The 26,647-nt window shown below is 49.3% G+C and overlaps 1 protein-coding gene across 2 annotated transcripts in view; it reads left to right on the top strand.

The window, feature by feature from the left end:
* ROPN1L (rhophilin associated tail protein 1 like) overlaps positions 1-26,590 on the top strand; it is a 38,111-nt gene extending 11,521 nt beyond the window's left edge. Inside the window, exons 3-6 of one of the 2 annotated variants that reach the window (XM_079145312.1) lie at positions 3,903-4,026; positions 5,011-5,172; positions 13,476-13,651; positions 26,278-26,590. In XM_079145312.1, the coding sequence (XP_079001438.1) occupies positions 3,903-4,026; positions 5,011-5,172; positions 13,476-13,651; positions 26,278-26,314 (499 nt within the window). In that variant the 3' untranslated portion in view covers positions 26,315-26,590. Of the gene's footprint in view, positions 1-3,902; positions 4,027-5,010; positions 5,173-13,475; positions 13,652-15,135; positions 15,318-26,277 lie in introns of those variants that run through there. The other variant, XM_079145311.1, reaches the window with a different exon arrangement.
* Positions 26,591-26,647: the final 57 nt, after the last annotated feature.

The raw sequence follows: 26,647 nt of genomic DNA, 5'->3' as shown, positions 1-26,647 counted from the left end.
CAAACTGCCGGGGACCAGCCCTAGCAGCAGAGTCCAAGGGTCCCTGATGGCCTGAAAAGCAAAAGCCCCCAAAGAGTTAGGCGGCGCAGCGTCGGCGATGGACAGCAAACCACACGGACTCGGGTCAGTGTTGGAATGCTGACAACTTTATTGAACTCCTTTACAGCTTATATACCCTTGCTCCCACCACCCAAAATATCTTGTGATCAAACATAAAGAAAGCACTTCTTTAGAAGTTTTAATAGATAACAGAAGTTAGGTTGTAAAGTCAGCCAACTGGCGCCATCTGGCATATTTATCTTACTTGACATTTTTCCGTAATGGGCTCTTCTTGACCCGAAACCTACAGAACGCACATTTTTCTTTAAAATTTAACCTTTACCCAGTCTCCTGTTACTGTGATAAATCATGACCTCCAGTAACCTTCTACTATGACCCTAATCACATGCCTAAGCTATAGTAAATCACACAATACTATTAAGAGCTAGGCCATTAACTTTAAAACAAAATCTCTATCTTTAAAAGAACTAAGGCTTTTCTATTAGAACTAAATATAGTGTACTTCTATTGAAAGGTTATTACTTTATAGAGGGAACTAAATGTAACAGGTATTTAAATCATAGAGACTAGAGAAAATCACTTACGGGTAACTGGATAATTGGAAATCTTGTAAAAGCTAACAAAAACATCACAAGACATGTTGCTTCAGAATGTCCACCGTTCCCCATAGGAAAATTAGTGTTTAGTGTAATCAATAGAACTTATTTTGTTGGAAATGATTTGACTCCTGTGAATTGTTTGTGTTCCTACCATCCCTCAACTGAGAAGCTTTATTGAGCATAATCACTCACTGTAGCAAGGTGAGTTTCCATTAGAAAAACAAGAAAGGGAAAAAGTCAATATTTTGAAGAAGGGGCTCCGGCTTTACTCAACTTATGACGAGTCCTTGCCAGCGTCTTCCAGGGAAGGCCTTAGCAGAGCCCAACTTACGACGAGTCCTTGCCAACATCTTCCAGAGGAAGTTTCCAACCTCTGGCATGGGCTGTTACCCGCCAGGCACACTCCCTTGGCATGAGTTCTATATGCCAGGCGCCCCCGCACTCTGCCTGGCAAGCGTCCCAGCTGATGAGCCTTCACAGTTCCTGGCAGCAAACACTGATTCTTTTCAGGAGCACGCATAACTTTAAATTAGCTACAAGTCAACAGACCTTAGAACCATTAAAATCCTTTCCTATTTTACAGAAATGTTCTTTGCCCCCTCTCATAAACAGACTTAGATGCTCACTTTTTGATGAGTCAACATAAGTGTAAATTAATTTTTTTCCTTTGGTAACTGACAACAGACTTTGATAACTTTAGAGAAAGTTATCAAACATACATATATATATCAATCAAAGGTAAATTTCTTTCTTACTGTTGTAACAAATTATCAGGAATTGGACTTAACAAACATTTATCTTAACAGTTCTGGAAGCCAAAAGTCCAAAATCTGCTTAATTAGGCTAAAAAGCAAGGCATTGGCAGGGCTTTGCCTTTTCTGGTGACTCTGGGGAGAATTGGTCCAACTCTGAGAGCGGGATCCTAACCAGCATTTCCATTTTTCCTCTACCTTCCTCTTCTAAGGACATGTATGACTGTATTTAGGAACCATACGGAAAATCCAGGGTAGTTTTCCCATCTAAAATCCTTAATCAAGGATTAAGAACCCTGTTACCATGTAAAGTAGCAATCATAGGTTCTGGGAATTGAGACTTAGATATCTTTGAGCACTTATTTTAATTGACTAACAGTCACTTGTTGATCTAGTTCTTATCTTCTGTGAAACACTTCTGTCAATTGTTCTGATCCTCTCAAGCTTTTTGCTAAAACATAATGAACTCAGGCTTTTACCATTTTTCAAGCGTAAATAAAAGATAGGATTTGTAAAAAAATTATTTGCAATATACAAAAAAATTCAAGATTTTACTCTCTTTATTTTTTCTTGGAACACTAAATTGTATTTGGCAACACTTTAGAGACAATTATTTTAAGCTTCATTTTAATTTGAAAGACTTAATCACGAACTTCCTGAATGCACTGGGCTGCTAATTTAAGAAGGATTTTAGAGTTTAGGGGAAGACTCGGGCATTGTTCATCAGGCAACATGTGCACTCAGAAGTGTGCCAGCTCTCGGGACAAAACCTCTTAGAGAGATGCTCATAAACAACTTGAGTTAGTGGAGATCTCGGTAAGTGCATAAACAAGGCTCATGAACATTGAGAGAGAGTGACAGTAACAGAGACTGAGGCTAAGGCAAAGCCCGTGGAAGAGGAAGCAGTGCAGGAACAAAGGCAGCAACAGGAAGGGAAACAACTGGAGACAAAACAGGGAACCAGGGTGCCTGTGAACCGCCATCTGCCACAGAACACGCAGCGGGCATTCCCTTGTCAGGCAAGAGTTCTTTTCAGATGAGGCCTTCGGATGACCGATGGTCATCTTCTGCCCAAGCCTGTCTGCTCTACCGTGCTGGACACTCAGTTGTCCCTTACTATGTCATCACGCATAGCTCACTCAAAAGTTGGTCAAGTGATAAAGGTTTGCCTTGGTGTCCAGAGAACTGGTAGCATGTATCTTGCCAGCAGGTTTTCCCAGCCACACAGTTGACAGTGACGCACTGGGGTAGTGTAGGGGGTTAGCCTCAGGCTTGTACCCACTAGATGGCAGTAGTACCACCCACATTTTGCCCTGACAACAAAAACTGCCTCCAGAAGTTGCCCAATGCCTTGAATATGGGGTGGGGGCCGGACCAGAATTGGCCCCTCTGGAGGACCTTTGCTCCAGAGGCTGCACGGAGCCTGGAAATTGCTCTGATCAGTTGTGAGGAGTAATTCCACCAAGTAGGTGGAAACCCTCACTGGCAGCAGGATGGCAAAGCAGGGCACCCACCTCCACCCCAGCCCTTTGGGCCCTCGGCTCCAGTGTGTCTGGTTCAGGGCTGTCTACATTTTGACTTTTCCTCAAATCATTAACAAAACTATAAAGCAGAGCTGAAGTTGTCTTACAAGCATGAAAACAAAGCCAAATTTGAGGGAATGAGAAAGCATTTCTTTTAGTCTACCCCATATATATTGATCCACGTGAATGCACGCTGTGTCTTAGACTGTTTGTAGTTACTCGTACCTTCTAAATTACCTGCGGCCTGGTGCACGCTATAGCATGTGCTTGCCTGGTCGTGCCGTCTCTTCGTTGTGTTAAAGTGAGCTCACGGGAAGACCCCGCCTGGTGTCCATTCCCAGCATCAGCCAGAGGCCAGATGTGGGTCCTTCTTGACTTACTGTCCCAAACTGTTTCTGTGCCTGTCTTATGTCCAGTGTAAGTAAGGAGCATCATCAGTATCCCAGACAGGACCAATTACCAGGAAACGTGAGGCAGGAAAAATCTGGCCAACCTTAGAGTGGAATATGCAGCTGTTTAAAGTTGAACACCTTAAAAAGTAGTGAAACCCCAAAGAAGGAAGGACAAACCCAAATTTTCAGAAGTGAAGGACTAGACTGAATTGTGACATGGGACTCCGGTCTATCCAGGGTCCAGAAACTTCCACTTCCTTTGACAATATTTGAGGCTCAGAACATGTGCATATTCTGGGAGCTCCTTCTGGTCCCTGCCCCTAAGCCTTCCTCACGCAGTGCTTCCAGGACTGAAACGGGGACTCCTTATGCCCACTTTGCAGACAGAGAAAATGAGGTACAAAGAGAAGGTTGAGTCAGATAGCTAAGTGGAGGAACCAGAACCTATGCCCCAGCCATTGGCTGTAGAGCTTTTCCTTCCTAATCACAGTGGTTTTTCTGGGGCATCTAAGGCACTGCATGACACAGGGCGCTGCTTGTGTGTTGATGAGCTTCAGAGATGTCTGTTTTTACCAGGTATTTTTCAGCTCTGTCGAGAGGAGACCCACTTCCTGTAAAGGACAGAGTCGAGATGCCCGTGGCAACCCAGAAGATAGACACAGGCCTGACCCAGGGACTGCTGAAAGTCCTGCACAAGCAGGTAGGCCGGGTCTGGCTGGCTTGCGTTTCTCCGCACCTGCGGCATCTCTCGTCACTGCAGAGCAGAAACCATGGGGACTGCGGCGGGAGCGTGCCTTCCCTGACCTCTTTCTTCAAGGCTTACTTACAAAGGAATATACGCCTTTGGTGGGCCTTATCTAGTTGAAAGAACCCAGTGCCATCTATTTAAGAGTAGATTTTAGGTTACTTTTTTGTGGAGGCTGGCCCTGGACTTGTAAGTCTCTTGCCTCAGCCTCCTGAGTAGCTTGGGATGGCCGGTGTGCTCTACAACACTGGCATAACCTTTTTATTTGGGGTGGCACTGGGGATGGAACCCAGGGCCTTGAGCATGCCAGGCAAGTGCTCTACCACTGAGCAACCGCAACCCCACAACCTTGATTTTTAAAGCTCTTTGTTGCCTTTATACACAGGGAAGCACTATGCTTCTGTGCAGGCACACGGGTTTCCAGAGACAGGGTCCTCCCAGGGCTCTGTATCTTAAGGAAAGGGTGACCACTGGGTAGTGGAGCCTGGGGAACAAATGCCGACTGCTTCCACTGTTCCACACAAAATACTACTAGCAGATTGAAGAAGTTCAGTGTTCATAGATGGTTTAAAATAGTAGAAGGGATTTGTTTATTTTCAATTTAATAAGTTTGTTCTATTGATTACCATGTTTAGGGGACTGGATTTTTAAATGCTTTTATTTAGTGATTTTTATTTTTATTTTTTTACTGTGAAGTGTTTCAGACAGACAGTGGAGAGTCACACACTCAACATCTGCTTGCTTGATGAGGTCACAACATTACGCCATATACTCTTCTTCTTTTAGGATGTAGAACATTGCTGTACCTACCTACCGTCCCCTCCCTGGGTTGACACAGTCACACAGCAGAGTCCATCTCCTCTGCTCTGAGTGGGACAGTGCTGTCTCACAGGTTTTCCAAACGTACATAGCTGGTGTCCTATGATGTTTTCCAAACAGTGTCGCCTCAAGAAGTACGTGAACCTAGCAGAACTTGAAAAGAAGTGGAAAAACCTGTGTCTGCCCCTGGAAAGATTTCGAGCTCTCCTGATACTGGATCCCTGCGATACTGAAATCGAGTGGATAAAATTCTTGGCGCTGGGATGCAGTTCACTTGGTGGGGTATGTACTCATAAATAGCATTTTAATAATTCTGTGTATTTATATGCCTGACTTAAAAACAGTTTAGGTTACAGTGACTAAAGGAAACACTCATTACTTCAGTAACTTTGTCTTAGAAAAATAAATTTTTTCCCCAGAGGCCTATGATATGATATTTTCAGGCTCATGGTTCTTTTTAAATTAAATACTTTTGAACTCCTCCATTTAAAAGATTTAATGCTTACAAATACCTTGATTTAGAAGATATTAACAGTAGATAAAATACATGGATGCTCTTAAAATGTACTTAGGTTTTAGAAGAGAATGCATCAATGACTTTTTTATTAAAGCACATCATTTTGTAAACTGATAATGTCTCTTTTCCCCATCTGTGGAAAGAGGCATAAAATTATTTTATACTTGAAATACAATCCATTATTAATGGCTAACAGATATTGCAACTTTGCTGATGTTCAAGTGTCACCCTAACGACTTAGCAATAAGACATAAGAAGCGCGGAGTTTCTGAACCCAGCAGGTCAGGACGAGGTGTGGGAGGCTGGGTGCTGAGGCTGTGGGCAGGGCCTCCTGTGCACCTTCAAGCCTGCTCAGCTCAGAGTGGGCGTCGTGCGAAACCGGCTCCAGAGCAGGGAGAGGTAGCTGCTTGGCTCCAAAGACGGCTGGGCAGGAGAACACGCCCACTTCCCCACACAGATGGGCAATGTTATTTTACTGCTTCCCTTCCATCTTTGGAGCCCGGGGTACATCACTGATTAATGACTAATCCCTGCTTCAACGGCCTGCACTCATCCTTGATCTTCTATTTAATTCTAATTTTAAAAATCACTGCATATAATTAGGAAAGCACCCAGAAAGCTGCTCAGCAGTGTCAGTGACACACTGACACTAGCTTCAACTACCTGTGCTTTCTCTTGTCCTGTGCCCGGGCCTGCCTGCAATGACAATCTTGACCTCACACTTCCTGTTCCTTTGCCTTTAAAGAAATACTTTAAAAATACCCCAAGAAATATATGATTTAGTTTGAGTTGATTTTAACTTTATAAAAAGATAAATATACTATTGGTTACCTTCTGAAACTTCTTTTCATCCCAAATGAAGTTGCTGCAGGAATTGATCTGCCTGGCCACAGACCACGTTGCTTATTTGCCAACTGTTGGGGACGTGGATACACCACAATTCACTGGTTAAGTCGCTGGCTCAGCTCGGTGAAGTCAGATGGAGGCTGGGGCTGCAGGCTGGGCAGGAGTTTGGGGCATTGGTATTTCCAGTCAGCACTGGGCTAATTGTGCTAGGCCTGGGCCTTGGCAGGTCAGGTACCCCCAGCAGCAAAGACAGGCTCGGATGTCCCCAGGGGGCATCTCTGTGGGGGACTATTGGGAATGACAAGGACAATTTCATTATTGGAGAAGTTTTTATGTCTCTTTGTTCATCTGGAACTTGATGAAACCAACATTTTAATAATACAATTAATATCTAACAAAATTAATTTTTATGGTTTCTGCCTCTAACTTAATTGTGAAATTTTAATTTTTAACAATAGTGAGAAGAGTAGAAAACTTCATATTTTTTAATTCATCTTCATAATTTCCACCTCCCCCATCATGAAAATTAAGCACTTGATTTCAAGAAAACCCATCTATTTTGGAAAGTAAGGTCCCTTGTTCACGTGTATTGGTGACACTAGAGGGAGACATTTCATTAAGGATAGAGTTTTGCCTTCTAAGCTGAGAACTCGGGGAGAAACATTAAAAATGTCAAGCATTCCTTTGCTTTCTTTCTATAATGTGTTACTCTGTTCTTAGGGAATCACTTTATACTGAGAAACCCACGTGTGGTCACTGTGTGTTCCCTCCTGTCCCCAAACTTAAGCCACCTTTGGCAGTAGGACTTGCCACTCACCTTTGCCACCCTTGGGTGCCAGGTCTCCCTCCTGACTGTGGAAGGCCATGGCCATGCCAGCTGGTCAGGTGTAAAGGCGATCCTTTGGTCCCCAGGACCGTGCCCTGGCCTCTCCCTGCCCCACGCCATGCCAAGTGTGACTTCTGTCACGTGTGCCACGTGGGCAGTCTTATGCTGTGAATACCAGGGTGCCCCTTTTGGCTGGGGAAGCTTGGAGGGGCTTTGAAAACAGCTGGGGAGGAGTGAATGAACGATACCCTGAACCCCACTCTTAAGTTTCTCTTAGGAATCACTGTGGTCGGATTAATCCCGTGTAAGACTAGAAACCTCTGCTGGATTTCGGAGTCATGTGCGTCGTTCTTGGATCCTTTGTTTCTTTCCTCCACAGTTTTTGCTGAACTCTGTTTTTGTGTGTGTGCAGCTTTGCTAGATGTGGCTTGAGTGTCCCCTGAGGGTCTGTATGGCAAAGGCTTCATCTCTAGGGGATAGCATGGGGGGCTGTGGCACCTCTGGGGGTCTTTGGCCATTAGGCTTGCCCTTGAGAGGGAAGGATGTGACTCTTGCAGTTTTGGCGAGAGGGAGGTTATAAAAGGAGTGAGCCTGCTCCTCCCTATGCTTCCTGTGTGAGAGGGCCTCACCCGCCACCATGAGCCACTGCCATCCTGGGCCCTTACCAGAAGGGACCACCTCAGCCTGACCTCAGGCTTTGAGCCTCCAGAACGGTGAGTCAACAGCCTCTTCTTCAGTCACTTGCTGTGGACATTTCATCAGTGATGGAAGCTGACCCGTCCGGGCCCTGTTCTGTCTGGGGCTGGGGATTCCGGAGTGCACTTCCTGGGTACATGTCCTCCGACTCTCGCAGCTGCTGTTCTGCTACACCCCGGAGCCCTGGGCGCCGCTCCAGGTTCATACTGAAAGCTACGAATTTGGGTTCAGGGACACTGTGAGGTGCACAGGCAGGTGGATGTGGTCGTGGACTTGCTGCCTGAGGCTGTCCTGATACAGATCTCTTTCCGGGTCTTGATGTGCACATCTGGTGAAATAATCACATCTACATGCTGTGACTTTTATCTTTACATTTCTGCAGCACCGTTAATGATTCTGAGCATTAAAGCAGTAGATCAAAATGTCTTGTTTGTAAGCAGGGGATCTTTTTTAAAATACAAGACAGTTATAAACTGAGCCTTTTAGCCTCAGACACTCTTTAGATCTATAATGGAAAAAAAAAACAGCCAGACAATTAGCAAGGACTGTAGTCGGAACTAAAAATGCGTTGAACTTTATTAACCACGGCAGCATCCCTCTCTGGTCATAACAGGAAGGAGGAGTGCTTGCAGTGCCACGTGGGTGCTGCCTAGGGAGCAGGCGTCTTCTCCAGGGTGCCCGCCGCGGGCTGGCTTGCGCGGGGCCTGTGTGTGTGCTGGGCGGAATCCTCCCAAGGGCTCTGGAGGAGAAACTGCTGAATGGTAGGCTGCCTGGCTGTGGCAGAGACAGGCAAGAACCTCAAGTCAGGTAACTGGGAAGTGGGGGGTGAGGACCCCTGGCCGAGAGTCTAGTGGCCCAGGAAGTGTGCAGCCTACAGGTCAGGGCCACCTCAAGAGAGTTCGTGCTTGGGACTTCCTGTTCTGGAGAATGACAACTCCCAAGGATGATCAGTAAGATCATTTTATATGCTGGAATAATTCACTCTGAAGGGTGTTCAGTGCCAGCCTGTCTGCGCGCACCCTGGAGTCTGTACAGCATCGTCCCCATACACTGGCCCAGGGTGCCGCCACCTGTCCCAGCAATGGAGCTGCATCCTGGCTTACTGCTCCTTCAGGCTCCCCAGCAAGGGCTCAAAGGCCATTCTGAAGTGTCCAGGAAAGGCCAGCACGATTCTCAATCTACCACCCACTGTGAGTGTGCATCTCAGGCCACGAATGGTTGGAGCAATCTGTCCCCCGGCCTCCTGGGCTTGGTGGGCCCAGCGCTGTTGCCCAGGGCTTTCTCTCGGCCTGTGGGAGGGGTGGGGCACACTGAGCAGCCTGCCCTCCAGGGTTGTCTGCCCACTCAGCTTCCTGGGCCTGGCCTCATCCCAGGGCCACATCCCAGCCACCAGTGGGACTCTCCTGGTTCCGGGCCTCCCACCAAAGCCCCAAAACAAAACAAAGTTAGAAAACCTGTAAGTTCAATAACTGGTAGGGGAAGGGCCTCTGGGGCTCCTAACAGATGGAGCTCTGGGTGGTCACGGCACCGCCCACTCTCAGCCTGGCCTCCAGCCTGGCCCTCTACCCTGCCCGGGCAGGCAGCCTGCGGGGCACCCTCCCGCTGTAAAGCGTTCACATTCTTATTTGCAAGCTGGCTCAGCGGTGCCCCTCAGAGGTGCGAGGTGACAGTTCTTCAGAGGCTTTGTGTGTTACATGCAAGTGGCCATGACCCCAAGGCTGTGAGGAATTGACAGAACTGGCACGTGGAAAATGCCTAAGTCGCGAGGAACCTGCCTCCTGCGTCTTTCCCACATCGCCACTTTAGTTTCAGATACTTGGTTCAAGACAAAGTGCAGCCGAATGCGGTGGTGCGCGCCTGTAATCACAGTGGTTTGGGAGGCTGAGGCAGGAGGATCTCAATTCTAAGGCTAGCCTCAGCAGCTTGTTGAAGGCCCTAAGTAATTTGGTAAGACCCTGTCTAAAAATTTAATTAAAAAATTTTAAAGGACAGGGATGCAGCTTGGTGGTAAAAGCCCCTCTGGGTTCAATTCCCAGTATTTAAAAAAAAAAAAAGCAGCTTTCCAGCCACCTCTGCCCCAGGATCTATCACACCCTTGAGAATAATGGTGATAGGTTAAGATGGGGCCGCCTGTCAAGGAGTGGGTCCTTTGGCTGGGAACCAAGTGACTGTGCTTCCTACAGCCCTTTGGAATTGAGGCCTGTGTTTATAAGAAACAAGGCTCAGTAAGAGCAAGCGAGTCGCTCTGTGGATCTGTTTGGATGTAAGAATTGCCGCACGTCTCGGTGTCAGGACTGTCGGCACCAGCAACGTCACCACGCCTTTGCAGAACTGTGATTCTGGAATGTTTTGATGTCTTTTCCTTAAATACCTCCTCTCGCGAAGCCTCTGAGCCTCGTGGCGGCAGGTCTCATCTGCCGGCCCCCCTGCCAACTGCTTCCTTCCCGACTCACGGCACTGAGCCTTCGAGTCCCCCTCCTGATGTCTTGCTTCCGTTTGTGTCGGATATGAAAGCAGTTCCAACAGACCAGCATGTCTTTGGAAAGTTTCAAGTGAGGAACATGGATTATGAAACGGCTTTATTTTTAGCAGATCCTCTCTCGAGGACAGTCTTTTAAAGGAATGGCGTGTGTGGAGGTGTCCGCCTCTGCGGAGTGAAGACACCTTTTTTTCTAAGGAGTGTCACTTGGCCCCTCTGTGCTAGGCTGACATGAGAGCTGTGCTCTGTGCCCTGGTGTCACATCCCCCCAGGGCCATGCAGCAGGGATCAGCTCTGCTCGGGTTGTCCTCTCCTTGGCCAGCATCTGGATCCAGGAGTGTGGGACGTCTTGGCCTCTCCCTCACTCCCTGACCCAGCGCAGTGGACCCTAAGGTGGTGGACTGTGGCCCACTCCCTGCTTTGGGCTGGGTGACTGTGGACAGTGACTGGGCCTCTCTGGGCCCCACTGTTCCTCTGTGAACTGAGGATGATGACATCCTCACTGCTCCCGGGGCCTGAGGAGTGGACAGCGCGCCAGAATCCAGCCCTTGGATGGTGCTGATCTGTGCTGCTGACTGGTGACATTCTCCCACACGCCTCGTGTGCCCTGAGGACAGCAGGTTTACTCCCATCACAGTCAGTGCTGAGGCTAGTGTGACTTCCGGCTGCCCGCGTCCTGCACCTGCAGCTTCCGTGTGGGGACTGTGCTCTGCTCAGCCCTCCTCTGGTGCTCTGTGTTCTTGCACCACATCTTGCTAACATTCATTTCTTGGCTCCCCACAAATGCCATCTTCACGCTCCTCAGCAGCCTGGTACGTGTGTTCATATTCTGCTGTCAACTGATTGGGATGTGGAAGCCCCCGGCCTCTGAGCAATTCTAGCCACCAACGGAAGGGCGGTTAGCTACAGAGTTCTAGAAGGGTTAGGGCTTCGTGGCCCATAGGGCACCGCTGCCAGCCACAAACCCAGTGTCCAGCTTTGGGCCTGCCACTCCTTCCAAGTGCTGCTGTGAAGTCCTTGTGTGGAAATGTGGCCCTCCGCCGCCTCCTCCTCCTTGACTTGAGACAGCGGAGCACTCTCTTCACCTTTGAGCACTTTCCTCCACTCCACCTCCCTTACCCCTTCTCCTGTCCCCAGCTGCTCCTGTGGTCCCCTTGGTGACCTCTCATCTTCGCAGCTCTTGGGGGTGCATGCGTGCTCCATCTATCCTTCTTTGGCTCTAAGTGGCACCTTGCCCACTGTGGGCGAATTCTCCCAAATAGGGTATCCCCCACCCCACCTGAGCCTCTTGCTGAGCTCCAGGCCTGAACACCCACCTTGGTCCGTGTTTGAGCAAGGATGCCAAAAGAATGCCAGCTGAGACTGCCCCAGAGTGAGCTCCCTGCCTGTCTGCTGGAATGCCCTGTCTTCCCATCCGTTGGTAGTAAATCCAGCCTTGCAGCGGTGCAAGTCCAAACTTAGGGGGTCACCGTTCACCATTCTGCCTCTCGCACCCACCATGAGCAAGTTCTGTCAGCGCCACCTTCAAAATGGGCCCAGACTCCCACCCAGCTCCCAGCTGGTCCTCTGCTCGACTGTCCAGTGGCGGCCTTGTTGGGTCCCTGGCGTCCGCCCTTATTCCTCCCTCCACACATCAGTTGCGCGGGTCTCCTGAGAAGTGCTCCGTAGTGCACGTCTGCTTCAGTTCTTTAACACCTCCCCACAGTCCCCGGGGGAAGCCCAGTCCTGCTCGGCCTGTCGGAACTCCCACCATTGGCGCCCACCCTCCCCTCTGACCGGCTCTAGCTAATCTGAGCCCAGGCTGTTTCTGAAATGCCCAGGCTCACCTGGAACTTGCATCCCCCTGGCTGGCCCCTTCCCCTCTAAGACTTACTTAACTGTCCCTACTCAGTTGGACCCTCCCACCTGTGCTCAGAAACACCCCTTCTCCAGGGAGCCGGGGCCCCAGTGCAGCCGCCCTCCTGCCATGCTCCACTGCCCGCCCTCCAGGAGAGCAGGTGTCCAGTGTCCCCTGGCAGCCTCCCTGGGTCCACCGTGAGAACCTGGCAAATCCAGAGTGCTCTGAGGAGTGGCTTTGCGCTGGCCTTGGCTGGGGCTGGTAGGTGCTGTGTCTCATCCTCAGCACAGCCGCCCAGGCAGGGGTGGGGGTGTCTATGGCAAGGAAGGGCTCCAGGGAACCCGCCCGGCCCGGGGTGGAGATGTGCGCTGGGCCCCTGGGCCACCTGCAGGATTAGAACGTCAGCTCCCCAGTGCCTTGGAGAGGAGTGTTGGAGTCCGCAGGGAGAAAGTAAGGAGACCTGGGCTGTGTATGTGGTTTTGTAAAAGGTAGAAAACCACTGGTGTTTAAGAAAAAACCCTCATCTTTTTTTCAACAAGGACTGATGGAAGGAGCAGGAGATGAGTGCTCTGGTCCAGTGGTGCACACTCTGCGACCTCTTGTCTCATGAGGCCCATCAACTGTGCTTGCTGGGGTTTCCGGAGAGGCAGCGGCTCTGGAAGCCTGTGCCTGTGGAGGTGGGAAGCTTCCTGAACACAGCATTCGGGGGAAGGAGGATGGGGTGCCAGCTAGGAGGAGCTGGTGTCTTGGTGGGCCAGGCAGTGGGACAGCATGAGTGAGACACATCGTGGACAGGGGAGAAAGGCCTGGGATCTTCCTGGGCCAACACAGACTCGGAGCCTCTGTGAGCAAGCACGGAGCCGGACAGCAGGGGCCTCCTGGTAGACGTGCAAGCTGCCCACTGTCAGCCCTGCCTGGCTCAGGCACACCTCTGGTCAGTAGCAGTCTCCTCGGTCCCTCGGCACCACTCTGGGTGTGTCTCTGGGCCTGACGGGACAGCGTGGTTCTGCATTGGCTTAAGAAGTTCGTCACAGAAGGCCTGGGGGTGCGGCTCAGTGGCCGAGCGCCTGCCTAACATGCACAGGCCCTGGGTTCTATTCCCGGCACGGAAGCATCTAGAAAAAGTCCATCATTAAAGGCATCAGTGTCTGTGACAGCTGTTAGAAACCTGTGACTTAGCATTTGTTTTCTAGTTAATTGCCTCTTGACCCAACATTTCCTTTTTATTTTTCACCGTGGAAGTTGCACATCCACCTGACTTTTAATTCAGATGGAAAGCATGCTTTTCAGAATTTCTGCAGAATGTGCTGGAGGGTTTGTTTTGCCGATTTCTGCCTTACCTCCCAGCACTCAGAGTAACCTCCCCATTCCCATGGCGTTTCAGTCACTGACCTCGGCCATGAAGCATGTCTGCGAGATCCTCACTCACGACCCCGAGGGTGGGCCTGCACGGATCCCGTTCGAGACCTTTTCCTATGTCTACCGCTACCTGGCTGGACTGGACCCAGACATCCTGGAGTTGGACGTGGACTCCTATCTCACCAGTTTAAAGATGAGCGTGTAAGTAGCACTATGGGTTCGAAGGCCGTTGACTGCGGAGAAATTTTCCTTCTCCACTTCTTTTCTGAAAGTCATTCCAACAAGCCCGCCCTTGACACACAGGCAGCCAAGCGTGTCTAAGTGGAGCACAGTTCCTGATTTGATGAACGCGTCACATGACACTGTTATGCTGCATTTTCTCACTATGTTAGTACTGAATGCAAGTGAAGGTCCTCAATGCTTCTGACCACTTCTCAAAATTACCCTTGGGTGTGTGTCTTTCTTTTCCAGTAAGTGGCCTCGGGTGGTGACCCCTGTGGCTACTCCCACGTCAGCGCTGTTGAGCAGTGAGATGCTCCATGATTCTCCAGGTCTGGAAGGAGTAGGGCATCCCTTTTTGGGGTTCCCAGAAATCTGATTATTTTTCCAGGTTACCCTTGGGAGAGAGTGGCGCCATGAAAGTTGTGTGGGTGTGGAGGGGAAGGGGTGGCTAGCGGCTGCCACAGGCGGTCAGTGGTGGCCATGAAGGCAGCAGGGAGGTAGGCCAGCCTACCGCAGTGAAGGCTAGGAGGAGACGACGGGAGCGGCTCTGGCTTGCCCTGCAGGCTGCAGAGGTGTGGAGCACCTGGAGGGTGTGCAGCGTATCCTGGACCCTGAGGGGCGTGGCCGGAGATGAGCAGGGCACTAAATGGCCCCATACCAGGACCCTCACGTGTTCCTCACCATGAGACCCCTGACTCCCAGGGCCCAAGAAAGATCCTGAGTAGACCTGGGTGCCCAGGAGCCCTGGAGCCAGACGCAGCCCTGGGCTGCCCTTGTTGAGATCCTAGAGCGTTTCTCCTTGGGCAAACCTGCCGACGTCTGGAGCCAGGCTGCCCACCGCCCCCACTCCCCTGCCTGTTCTGCGCTTCATCTCTCTGCCCCAGACTCGCCCGTCCCTTCACCCACCTGCTCCTTGCTTGGTTCTGAAAGGGTTTTGCACCCCACTCCCCAGCTCCTTGGAGAAAGATGCAGGACATTGCCCGCCATGGCTTATCACAAGGGATGGCTGTGTGGGCTTGAGTCCTGGCCCCCTATAGCCTCAGGTGCAAGAAAGTAACAGGTTGGGCCAGGTTGGACTGGGCAGCCAGGAGCACAGCCTGGAGTGAGTGGAGGAGGCTGCTTGGACGCCGGGGCCCTCTCTATCTCTGCCCTTCCCGTGGCCAGAGGGCTCCTGGCCTGGCGTGTTCTTGGCAACTTGTGTACTCAAGCCACTGGGTGCTGCCCAAGGGTAAAGAACCATGCACAGCACTGATCTTTTTTGCACCTAGAAAGAAGCGCCCATTAATCATACAAGGAAACAGAAGGCCTGTTTTTTGGCAGGAGAATTGACTGCCAGGAGGGCATAGGTAGCCAATTTTAAGGTTTTAAGGTAGATGTTTTAAATTGCATAGTATTTGCTCAAAATCATGTTTGCTGTGTGTGGTGAGAAAACACTGACTGTGTCTTCATCTGTTTCCCTTTAGAGAGTCTAGAAAGAATGGCATGATAGGACTTTCGGATTTCTACGTTCCAAAGAGGAAAATTTAGAAAATCTTGAAGAGAAACCTCTGAAGTCATAGGCTGTTAATACAGAGAAGAACACATTTTCATGTTGAAATAGTGCTTTTGAAAACCTCAGCACCAAATACAACTTGTCATTAACCACTTCCATCTGTAGTGTGAGTTTTTCCCTTCATGGAGATTTAGTGTGGCCGCTGCTTCACAGAGCCACCGTACTGACTGCCCTTCACTGAGTCTTGTGACAAGGACCTTAAATGCTCCATTCAAGTAGTAGCAGGCAGTTGGTTTTAGAACGATGCTCTGTTGGGTTGGGTTCTGCAGGGTAGGAGGGGTGATGGGCTGTTCTTGCCCTTGACTCAGGACTGCAAGCAGGAATACACTTGGACTTGCTTCTGCTCCCTGGAATCTGCCCTGAGACTCCACAGGAGGCCTGATGTCTCCCGTGACAGGCACGCTGACGGCTGGGGTGCCTGCGGTACAGGTGTCATGAGCCAGAGCTCAGGCCCCTTGAGCAGAAGCGAGGACCCCAGGTCTTCATTCACTTTCTTTCTCTAAAGTGTTCAAAACGGTGGTACAGGGAGCCCGTCTCAGATCCTTTTGAGCGCTGAAAATGCTCTGCCAGCTGGTTCTCTGCAGCTTGGCCACCATGCTGATGTCCGAAGAATGGGAACACCTCCAAGTTACGAGCCTCCTTTGCTGGCATCTAAATAAGTGTTTCATTCCTTGCACTGAGAAGTATGAAGTGCATTTATTTCATTGAGACACTAAACTACCTTATTTGATCATTTCTCTGAACTTTCGATCGCCTTTCCAGAGACTAGGTGCTATAGATTATTTATAAAATGATGGCTAACTTATCAGAGTTGGAATTTTTAAAAACTTGATTTTTTAAATTGCTTTAAAATTTCTCAAAATTTTACTTTGCCATAGAATTTACACATTTCTCCCCTAAGATAGAATGCTTCAATGCACGGGGATAAGAAGAAAAGAGGCCTTGGGGTTTGTGGCAATGAGCGGGGGGTGGGGGGCGTGGGGAGCCATGTACACATAGGACACACAGTACAAACTGTCCCCTTACCAGAAACTTCCACTCAGAGCTGAGGAACAGGGACGTGGTCCTCCGAGGTAAGCTTATGAACATACGTATTTTTACTGGAGAAAACAGAGGGAAATCAATGAGCTAAGGGTCCATTTAAGAAAGATAAGCACGGACCTATGAAGTGAAGATTCAGTAGAGATGACCACTGCAGCCTGGAATGGGCTCCCTGGCCCCCAGTGAACCAGCAAGTCACAGACAATAGAGTATAAAAGGTTCATAAATGCAGAAAATAGAGATTATAGAGATACACACCTGGTAGTCATACACCCACAATTCTGGGAACTTGGACAGAAAGCACACATTTTGAAAAATATAACTTACCCAGAGCTGGCTCAAGAGACAATTGAGAACCGTTGAATGATCTTTCTACTGATTACAAGAATATTGAGCGTTGAAGCAGAGCAAGTGTGAGCCCATGGTTATGAAGCAAGACTTGTCAAGTTGTCAGACTCTGCGGGAACAGACCTTGTTGTTCTTTCGTAATCAAGTTCTTCAGTATAATAGAGTCATTCCTTCTCATTCTCCACGATGGGCATATCTTTGCTATCAAAACCAGACAAAGGCTTTGGGACGGGAAAATTACAGACCTATTTCACTCAGGAGTACAGACACAAAACTAAAAAATATAAAAAATTTAAAAAGAAGCTAAATGCAAGACAAGAAGACGGGCTGGAAGAGGATCCTGTCGGTCTGGTGAGCTGTTCGGCACTGGTTTGCGTTTGTTCTCCCTCTTGGGTAGTTATTTTTTATTGGTTCTTTTTAGTCATGACAGGATTCATTTGGACATAATTGTAAAAGCACGGGATATAATTTGCTGATTCAGCCCCCAGTGCTTCCCCTTCCCCTCCCATGCTCCCTCCCCCTGTTCTCTTCCCTCGACTCTACTGATCTTTCTGCTATTACAGGTTTTTTAAATTAAAGTCTTAGATGCACATAATGGTGCGATTCCCTGTGGTACAGTCATGTAAGTACATAGGTCAGATTCGCTCCACTGTCTCATCCCGTCCCTTCTCCCTGCCCTTCAATCCCCCTCATCTACTCCACTGATCTTTCTTGTATATATTTTTAATTCCTCCCCCACCTCTACCCCACTTAGCTTCCACGTATCAGAGAAAACATTTGACCTTTGACATTTTGGACTGGCTTATTTCACTTAGCATGATAGTCTCCAGATCCACCCTCTTACCAACAAATGTCATAAAGTCCTTCTTCCTTATGGCTAAGTAACATTCCATTGTGACATTTTTTCTGTCCATCTGTTGAAGGGCTCCTAGGTTAGCTCCATAGCTTGGTTATTGTGACTTGTGCTGCTATAAACATTGATGTGGCTGCATCACTGTAGTGTGCTGATTTTAAATCTTTTGGATATATACTGAGGAGTGGGATAGGTTCCATTCCTACTATTTTTTGAGGAGTCTCCATACTCCTTTCCAGAGAGGTTGCACCAATTTGTGGTCCCACCAGCAATGCATGAGTGAACCTTTTCCCCCACATCCTTACCAACATTTATTGTTACTTCTGTTCTTGATAATTGCCATTCTGATTGGAGTGAGGTGAAATCTCAGTGTAGTTTTAATTTGCATTTCACTAATTGCTAGATATGTTGAACATTTTTCATAACATTTGTTGGCCATTTGTATTTCTTCTGTGAAGTGTCTGTTCCATTCCTTTGTCCATTTATTGATTGGGTTATTTGCTTTTTTGGTGTTAAATTTTTTTAGTTCTTTGTATATCCTGGATATCTTAATGCCAGGAGCAGGTGGCAAACATTTTCTTCCCTCTTCATGCTCTTGTTTCCTTTGCTGTGAAGAAGCTTTTTAGTTTGATACCATCTCATTTATTGATTTTTAAATTTTACTTCTTGTGATTTAGGGGTCTTGTTAAGGAAGTCAGTTCTTGTGCTGACATGTTGGGGTGTCGGGTCTACATTTTCTTCTGGCAGGTGCAGGGTTTCTGGCGTAATTCCTAGGCCTGATCCACTCAGAGTTGACTTTTGTACAGGGTGAGAGATAGGGGTTAAATCTCATCCCACTAAATATGGATTTCCATTTTTCCCAGCACCATTTGTTTAAAAAGCTATTTTTTCTCCAACATTTGTTTTTGGCACCTTTGTCTGCTATCAGATAACTGTATTTATGTGGGTTTGTCTCTGTATCTTCTATTCTGTACCACTGGTCTTCACGTCTGTTTTGGTGCCGATACCATGCTGTTTTTGTTATTATAGCTCTCTAGTATAATTTAAGGTCTGGTATTGTGATGCCTCCCGCCCCACTTTTCTTGCTAAGGATTGCTTTTGGCTATTCTGGATCTCTTATTTTTCAGAATTTTATAACTGCTTTTTCTAGTTCTATAATGAACATCATTGGAATTTTGATGGGAATTTCCTGGGATCTGTGTAGTGCTTTTGGTAGTATGGCCATTTTGACAGTATTAATTCTGCCTGTCCAAGAACGTGGATAGTCTTTTTATCTTCTAAGATCTTCTTCAATATCTTTAGTGTTCCATAGTTTTCACTGTAGAGGTTCTTCACCTCTTTTGTTAGATTCCCAAGTATTTATTATTTTTTTGAGACTATTGTGAATGGGATAATTTCCCTAATTTCTTTTTCAGCAGTGTTATTTGGAGTATAGGAACATGATTGATTTATGACTGTTGCTCTTGTATCCTGCTATTTTGCCGAATTTCTTTTCTTTTTTTTTTAATTTGTCTGAATTCATTTATGAGCTCTAGATGTCTTCTGGTGGAGTTTTATGGGTCTTGTAAGTATAGAATCATGTCATCGGCAAACATAATTTGAGTTCTTTTCCTACTCATATCCCTTTAATTTCCTTCTCTTACCTGATTGCTCTGGCTCGGATTTCAAGGACTGTGTTGAATAGGAGTGGTGAAAGTAGGCATCCTTTTCTTGTTTCTATTTTTAGAGGAAATGCTTTCAGTTTTTCTCCATTCGGTGTAATGTTATCCTTGAGTTTGTCATATAGAGCTTTGCTATGTTGAGGTAAGTTCCTTCTATCCCTAGTTTATCTACTGTTTGAAACATGAAGGGGTGCTGTAATTTGTCAAATGCTTTTTCTGCATCTATTGAGATAATCATGTGATTCTTGTCTTTAGTTCTATTTATGTGGTGAATCACTTTTATTAATTTCTGCAGGTTGAACCAAACCATGCATCCCTGGGATGAACCCCACTTGATTATAGTGTGCTATCTTTTTAATATTTTCTTGTATGTGGTTTGCCAATATTCTATTAAGAATTTTTGTATTGTTTATGTCCATCGAGGACATTGATTTGAAGTTTTCTTCCCTTGATGTGTCTTTGGTTTGGTATCAGGGTATTACTGGCTTCGTATAATGAGTTTGTCAGCGTTCCCTCCTTTTTCTATTTTGTGGAACGATTTGAGGAGGTGTGATATTAGTTCTTCTTTAAAGGTTTGGAGAAACAGGGCTGGGAATCCATGGGTCCTGGGCTTTTCTCTGTTGCAAGGCTTTTGATAGCTGCTCCGATTTCATTGCTTGATATTGGTCTGCTTAAGTTCGCTATAGCCTCACAGTTCAATTCGGGTAGGTCCGATGTCTCTAGGAATCTGTCAATATCTTAGAGATTTTCTAGCTTATTGGAATATAAATTTTCAAAATAGTTTTTGATGATCGTCTGGATTTCAGTAGTGTCTGTGGTGACATTTTCTTTTTTGTCTTGGATTTTGTCAATTTGGTTTCTGGGGGACCCTCCCTTGGTGCCTGGCCTACTCCAATCCTTCCCCGTTCACCACCCTGCTGCCGCCCCCTCCCCTCTGGCTGTTGCGCTTCTCCCCAAGGTAGGCCCGGAGAGAAGTAGGCCTCTCTCAGCCTCCTCTCTCAGAACCCCAGCCTGGGTAGCGGGTGAGGGCACACAACTGGGCCTGCTGTGTGCGGGGGTCCACTCTACTGCCCACCTCGGCCTTCCTCATCCGGGCTCTGCATCTCCGGATGACCTCATGATCTGATGGTGATGAGAGTTCTGCCCCTTAGGCCTCCAGGCCAGGCTGCTCTCCTGGCCCTGGGCCCTCTCCTGTGTCATGATGGTAGAAGTGGCTTCCCATTCTTTGTGTCACCTGCCAGGAGGCAGCCCTGGTGGCTTGGTCTCTGTTGTTGTGCGCATCCTGTGCTGCTGCCCTGTGCCTCTCATCTGGGAGTGGCTGCTGTTTGCCTCACAGGCAGAGCAAACCCAAGGATCCAGGCCTTTGTGCATTGGCAGTGGCCAGTCCTGGTCCTCAGGGCCCCACGGACAACACTCCAATGAGCTGGAAGATGCCTTGCCATTGGGGCTGGCTGTTCCGGTTACTCCACCTTCTTCACTCTCCTAAAATATGGGCTATGCAGAGCTGGCTCTCTGAAGGACTCTGCTTCAGGGACTGTGTTAAAAATGTTCCTGGACTTGGGAGGCTGAGACTGGAGGATGACAAGTTGAGGCCAGCCTCAGCAACTTAGTGAGAGCCTGTCTCAAAATAGATACTGAAAAGGGCTGGGGAGTGGCTTGGTGGTAGAGTGCCCCTGGATTCAATCTCCAGTATGAAAACCTAACAACAATGAAAAGGGTAGCGGGGATTAGTTTAATTGGGTATGGTCAGAGTGCAAAGGAAGTGGTCATTGTGAAGGAAGAAGTTTATGGAAACAGGAGGTGCAGCATCTTTGCAGGCCACACAGCAAAGACTGGAACCATCAGGAAGCAGAAGAGGGCCCAGGGTCTTGACTGGAGCTGTCTTGGGAAGGATGGGGTGGGGCTGGGGCGGGACTTAGGGAAGTCAGAGTGAGGATTGCACGTAGGGAGCCCCAGATGCGAGGACCCAGGGTGGGTTGATTTAAAGCAGCAGGTAACAGTGTGCGTCTCAGGAAGCACATGGCTCAGGTGTGGGCTCAGGTGTGGGCTCTGGCTTGGCCCATTTGTGTATCAGGGTTTCACTGCAGGGAAGTGAGCTGGCTCTCTGGGATCAAAGCCCCCAAGCCAGGGCATCAGGAACTCGGAAAACAGGGAGGAGAGGCGCCTCCAGTGTGACAGACAGCTCCCCAGGAGCCAGGAGCCCTTTCAGGTCTCTGGGCTTCACCCTGGGCCTGTGGCTTCCCGGGGGATTTTGCTACCTGGCCGGCTGGTGCTCTGGCCGTGAGGATTTCAGAGTGCGGGCCTAGGGAGAACTTCTCAGCCAGGTAACTGTCATGGGTGGAGGACCAAGCAGGCCTCCTGAACTTGGAGGGACACTTGTATGGGGCCACCGGTGCCTGCTAGATACCTGTCATTCTCTCTCACAGGGAGCCGATGGGGAAGGGCTGTAGGACGCCCGCCTCCTCTAGTCACCGAGCTGCCCATGTTTACCTGAAGAAGCCGCTGCCCCCAGGCTGGCTGGGCCCTGGAGGCAGGTTCGGGTAGGAGCTGCACACTGCCTTCAGGAGCCTCTGCGTGGACTTCTGAGCCCACGAGAGATAGAGCAGGCCGCGCTGGCGGCAGTCACCAGGCGTTTGGGAATGGAAAGAATGAAGCACCCCGAAGACAGGTCTGGCCAAGCGGGCCCTTGGGCGGTGGGGCGGGCCCTGGCCGTGCGCCTGGAAAGGCCCTGGCCTCCAAGGCAAGCTGTTCTAGGAAGGCTTGTCACAGGCCTGGGAAGAGCCCCCTGGGCTGTGGCTGCTGGCAGGTGCTGCGGCCTGGGGCTCGGCAGCAGACCTCTACTGAAGTCCCAGGTGGAGGTGGGGCGGGGCTGGTTCTTCCAGAAAGTGTGAATGCTGCTTCTGTGTGCCAGCAGGACTGCCCCTCTGTGTGCCAGTCACTCTACTCCTGTGATGGCCGGATGTGAGGTGTCCCCCAAAAGGTCACGTGTGAGACAACGCAAGAAGGTTCAGAGGAGAAATGGTTGGGTTGTGAGGGTCTTAACCCAACCAGTGATTTAATCCCTGCTGGGACTGATTGAGTGGTGACTGAAGTGGTGGGTGTGGCCGGAGGAGTGGGAATTGGGCGTGGCTTTGGGTACATATTTGGATCGGGCAGTGGGGTCTGTCTCTGCTTCCTGATCACCATGTGAGCTGCTTCCCTCTGCCACACTCTTCTGCCATGATGTTCTGCTTCACCTTGAGCCCCAAGGAATGGAACCAACCTTCTGTGGACTAAGACCTCTGAAATTGTGAGACCTCAAACTTTTCCTCCTCTGCAGTTGTTCTGGTCGGGTCCTTTGTCACAGTGGTGAAAAAGCTGACTAAAACAACTTCTTAGTGCAACACAGGTCAGACTGGATGAAGGCCTGCCCTAGTGACCTCATTTTAACGCCATTGCCTTTTAAAGACCTTATCACATTCTGAGTTCCTGGGGATAGGACTTCAACATATGAATTGTGGGTGGGGGGCACACAATTTAGTTCATTTGGCATTTCTTTTGTTCACGTCCCAGAATTGTTTTGGTCCAGCTTAGCAACTGAGGACCTCAAGTTCAAACAAAAGGAACTTGACACAGAAACATGAACTGTGTCAGTTGACACCATCTGAACACAAGTCACCTCAGGGTGGTGACCAACATGCAAGTCCTATTTCTGAGGGTAAATGCTCACCTCAACAGCCAGATGCAAGCTAGGTTTCTAGAATGTTCTTTACAGTGGGCTCTGGCTTTGAAGCAGAGTCAGGGTGAATGTTCGCTCTAGTACTGTCCTCTTCGTGGGTGTGCATTCCAGCAAGGAACAGGGAGGCACACCCCTCAGATCTGACTGCATGCCAGGTTCTCCTTGAGGCCCTGTCCTTGTTGCTAAAAACTCAGTCCTTGTCCCCGATGCCAATCCAATAACAACGACACAGTTTAGAGAAAAAAGAAAAAGAAATTTTATTGCTTTGCTAGTAAAGGAACAGCACAGCCTGTCCCACAGGCTGTGATTCTCCCCATCAGCAGGAACGGGGGCTGTTAAAGAGGCGACTCAAAGGCTACATTCCACGGGTTCTCTCTTGGGGTTGTAATTCACTTGTCAATTGGGAGGTAGTCATTTCTGAGATCTTCTGGTACCATCTCTGGATTACATCGTTCCTGTGGTGGGTGTGTGCCCAGCGATAGATAACTGCGTAGGAATAAAGGTAATCCTGTTTCCACTGAGATTAGGGAGGAGCAGGCGGAGAGGAAGAGAAGGACACATCCAGAGCAGCAAGGGCCATATTTAAAGCGTAAAGTGGCCCACTCTACATCCTGCCCTCCCTCAACACAGTTTGGCCAAGGAGGAGGAAGGACTAATTTCATAATTAACAACATATAAGATACTTTTCCACCCCGTTTTTGTCAGGGAGCTTCAAATATCTTGCTGCTGAACCTAAGGAGGACCTTAAGCCTCTGTGAGTCAGAACTGGGTGGATGGTTTGCTTCTCATAAAACTGAGTCCCCATCCCAGAGTACTTTATGTGGACAGCTCTTCATCTCTTTAAAGGGAACACTTTGCTATTCTCAGGCTGATTTTGACACATCTGTTACAAAGCCCTGCCATTAGTTCTTGTTAAAATAGCCATAGGAAGTTGGGCTTTCAATCACATTATCGCCCTTCCCTGGAGCTGGCTTCCTGTGAGGTGGAATAAGCTGAATGGGTATTGACGTGCTGGTGTAGTCTTCCCTGGGGTGTTAGGTACTTCCCAGAGGCCCATGGACAGTGCGTGTGCCCCCACAAGGGGGAGCAGGGGCCCTGTGCTTTCCCGAGCTGAATTGGGGCCAGTGGGCCCAGGATGGAGAAAGGCTCTCTTCTGGGCTCATGTCCCTATCAGCAGCCACCCCAAGCCCCAACCCTATGCTGGGATCTAGTACAGGGTGGAGTTAACAGGGACCTGACAAGAGGGGCAGGCAGTGGTCATGAGATACCTGGGCAAACGCTCTCCAGGGGTCTTGGGGGCTGCAGAGGTGGTTGGGCTGGGGTAACTCCTGGGCTTAGATGAAACCGTTCCCCAGCACTACTGTGGACTGGACCCCGCGCCAAGGACTGGCTTAGCTGACTGCTGGATCCCTCCCAGCGCGATATAGTTGGCCATCGTCACCCACACTCTGTGGGTGAGCACCGAGTTCCTTGTTCAAGCTCAGTTAGACAAAACGGGGATGCAGGCTGGCAAAGCCCCGCCTCCAGAGCCTGGCGAGTCCTCCTCCAGACACACACTGGGAGGAACGTGGCTTTGGGGAGGGGACAGTGATAAGGAAGGGAATTCATTTCTTGATTTCAAATTGAGAGCATGGGATGGGCCACCTCTCGTCCTTGGGATGGATTGGAGAGGGGTCTTCTGAGGACACTGTTCGCCCAAGTGGGGAGGGGCTTGGTTGGTTTTCTGTTGCTACCTGAAACCACAGACCTGCTGATGTATGAAGAGCAGAGGTGGTTCTGGAATCCTGGGTCCAGGAGCTGTGTCTGCTGGGGGCCGTCTTGCTGGCGGGGCCTCTGCAAAGGCCTGAGGTGCAGGGCATTGCAGAGAGAAAGGGGTCCAAACAGAGGCAGGGCCAGTCTGGGCCCCAAATTGCAACCGAAGAGGAGCTGCTGAGCTTGAATCTTAGTGTGTGCCTTTTTGCTTGTGTTTTTTTATGATCCAATCTTAGAAAATGAGTGTATAGCCCAGTACAGTGGCTCACACCTATAACCCCGGCTACTCAGGAAGCTGAGGCAACGAGGATCACAAGTTGGAGGCCAACTTGGGCAATTCAGTGGGAAAACAAAAAGGCCTATAGTTATAGCTTAGAATTTGTTTAGCCTGTGAGAGGCCCTGGGTTAATCCTCAGTGCCACAAAAAAAAAAAAAAAAAATTGAAAGTCTCTAAAGAAAATACAGAAAAGGTAAGAAAAGGTTGATGATTGTTTTTACACATAAATGAGTTCCAGGCATCTGTGGAAGTTGCAGGCCTATCTTTTGTGTGGACAGCAGGTCCCCAGCAAGCCCTCGGGTGGTTTCATGGCAGCCCTCCAGTGAGACGTCTTCCCGGCCCCTGGAGGGTGGATTTCTGTCAGGCTCCCTCGGCGTGGCAGCATGGCTGTTCTGCACACCCGCTTTAACAAGCCCTGGACCTCAGTCCTAAGGGGCCTTCCCAACCCCTGGGAATGGCCGTTCCTTACCCCTGCTATTCATGTAGTTTTTAGGATTCTCTTTACTTCTCAGCAGCCAATTGTGCAACCCCAACCTTGCTATGGTTTCTGAGTCTGTATTAACCTTCCCTGTTCACATCACCGTGTGGTTTCTATCTCCTTATTAGACTCAGGTGAATGTGCAGCTCCTCAGAAGCAAGTGTCAACCACTGGGTGACAATTCAGAGAGGTGACTCATCATGGGCCTGTCTCCAAGGGGCGAGCACAGTGCCCAGGTTAAGTGGACAGAGCACGGGGCTATGACACAAGAGCCTGGGATCTAGACCTTATCTTGCAGCTAAGTATGGGACTCAGCAGCTGGGGACCTCCCTGTCAATCCATTTCCTCATCTGTCAACTGCAGAAGGTAATGGACATGGCCTCTGTGTGAGTTAGAGTAAAGCTAAGCTGCTGTAACACAGTGACACGCTACCTGCCGGCTTAGAACACGTAAGGCTCATGCTCTCCAAACAAGGGTTCTCAGATGAGGGTCCTTGGTGTCAGGACTGCTCTGCTCCACATGGTCACCCAGGGACCCAGGTTGTGTCCATCTTGCTGCTTTGCTGTCACATGGCTTGCCACCCTCAGCTTGTGGTTGCAGTTCACGAGGGGTGAAGACCAGGGAGGAGCACCAGCTCATGTGTCTGCCACCTCTGCTGGCATTCCAGGGGGGGACGGTGGAGGGCTCCTGGTCACTGGCCACACTGACTTTCTGTGCAGACTGGGAGTAGCCACAGCTCGGCCACATGGGTGCAGTGAAGGGGCACTGGGGGCGAATGTCCATGTCCACCACCCTGTCACAGCTCCTCCAGGCGCCTCCCTGTATCCAGCTCGCGACTCCACATACACTCCCCACGCCGACGGCTGGGGAAGGACTCAGGAGCGGAGGGGAATCCGCAGCTCATCATTTTGCCTTTGTGTTTTAGAATCAGGATCCACAGAGCTGGCGAGGAAGTTCTTTGAATGCCGAGAAGTAAGAAGGAGGCAGATGTGACTAACAAAACAGTCCTCGGACACCTGCTGCGAAGTACAGATTTTCCCCTCCAACATAACGGATCGGACCCATCCGGGATCTGCAGTCTGGGCGAAGGCTTCCCGCTCTGTTTGCATGGAAGCCGGTTTCAAGGGACTTCCACGAGCCAGGTGGAAAGAGGTGCCGGGGTCTCCACACCGCTGACTCTGGGGTGCAAGGATGGGCTGTTACAGGATTTGGAGATGAGGATTAAAGACCTGAAAATCATGTAACCCTTCAGCTGTATTTGTCTCTTAAATGTCCCCAAAAGCCCATTGTTGAAG

This window comes from Sciurus vulgaris (genome assembly GCF_902686455.1).
Source record: "Sciurus vulgaris genome assembly, chromosome: 6".
NCBI classification, from domain to species: domain Eukaryota; kingdom Metazoa; phylum Chordata; class Mammalia; order Rodentia; family Sciuridae; genus Sciurus; species Sciurus vulgaris.
The sequence above is the reverse complement of the archived record's forward strand: the minus strand, read 5'-3'. Positions and strand labels throughout refer to the sequence as shown.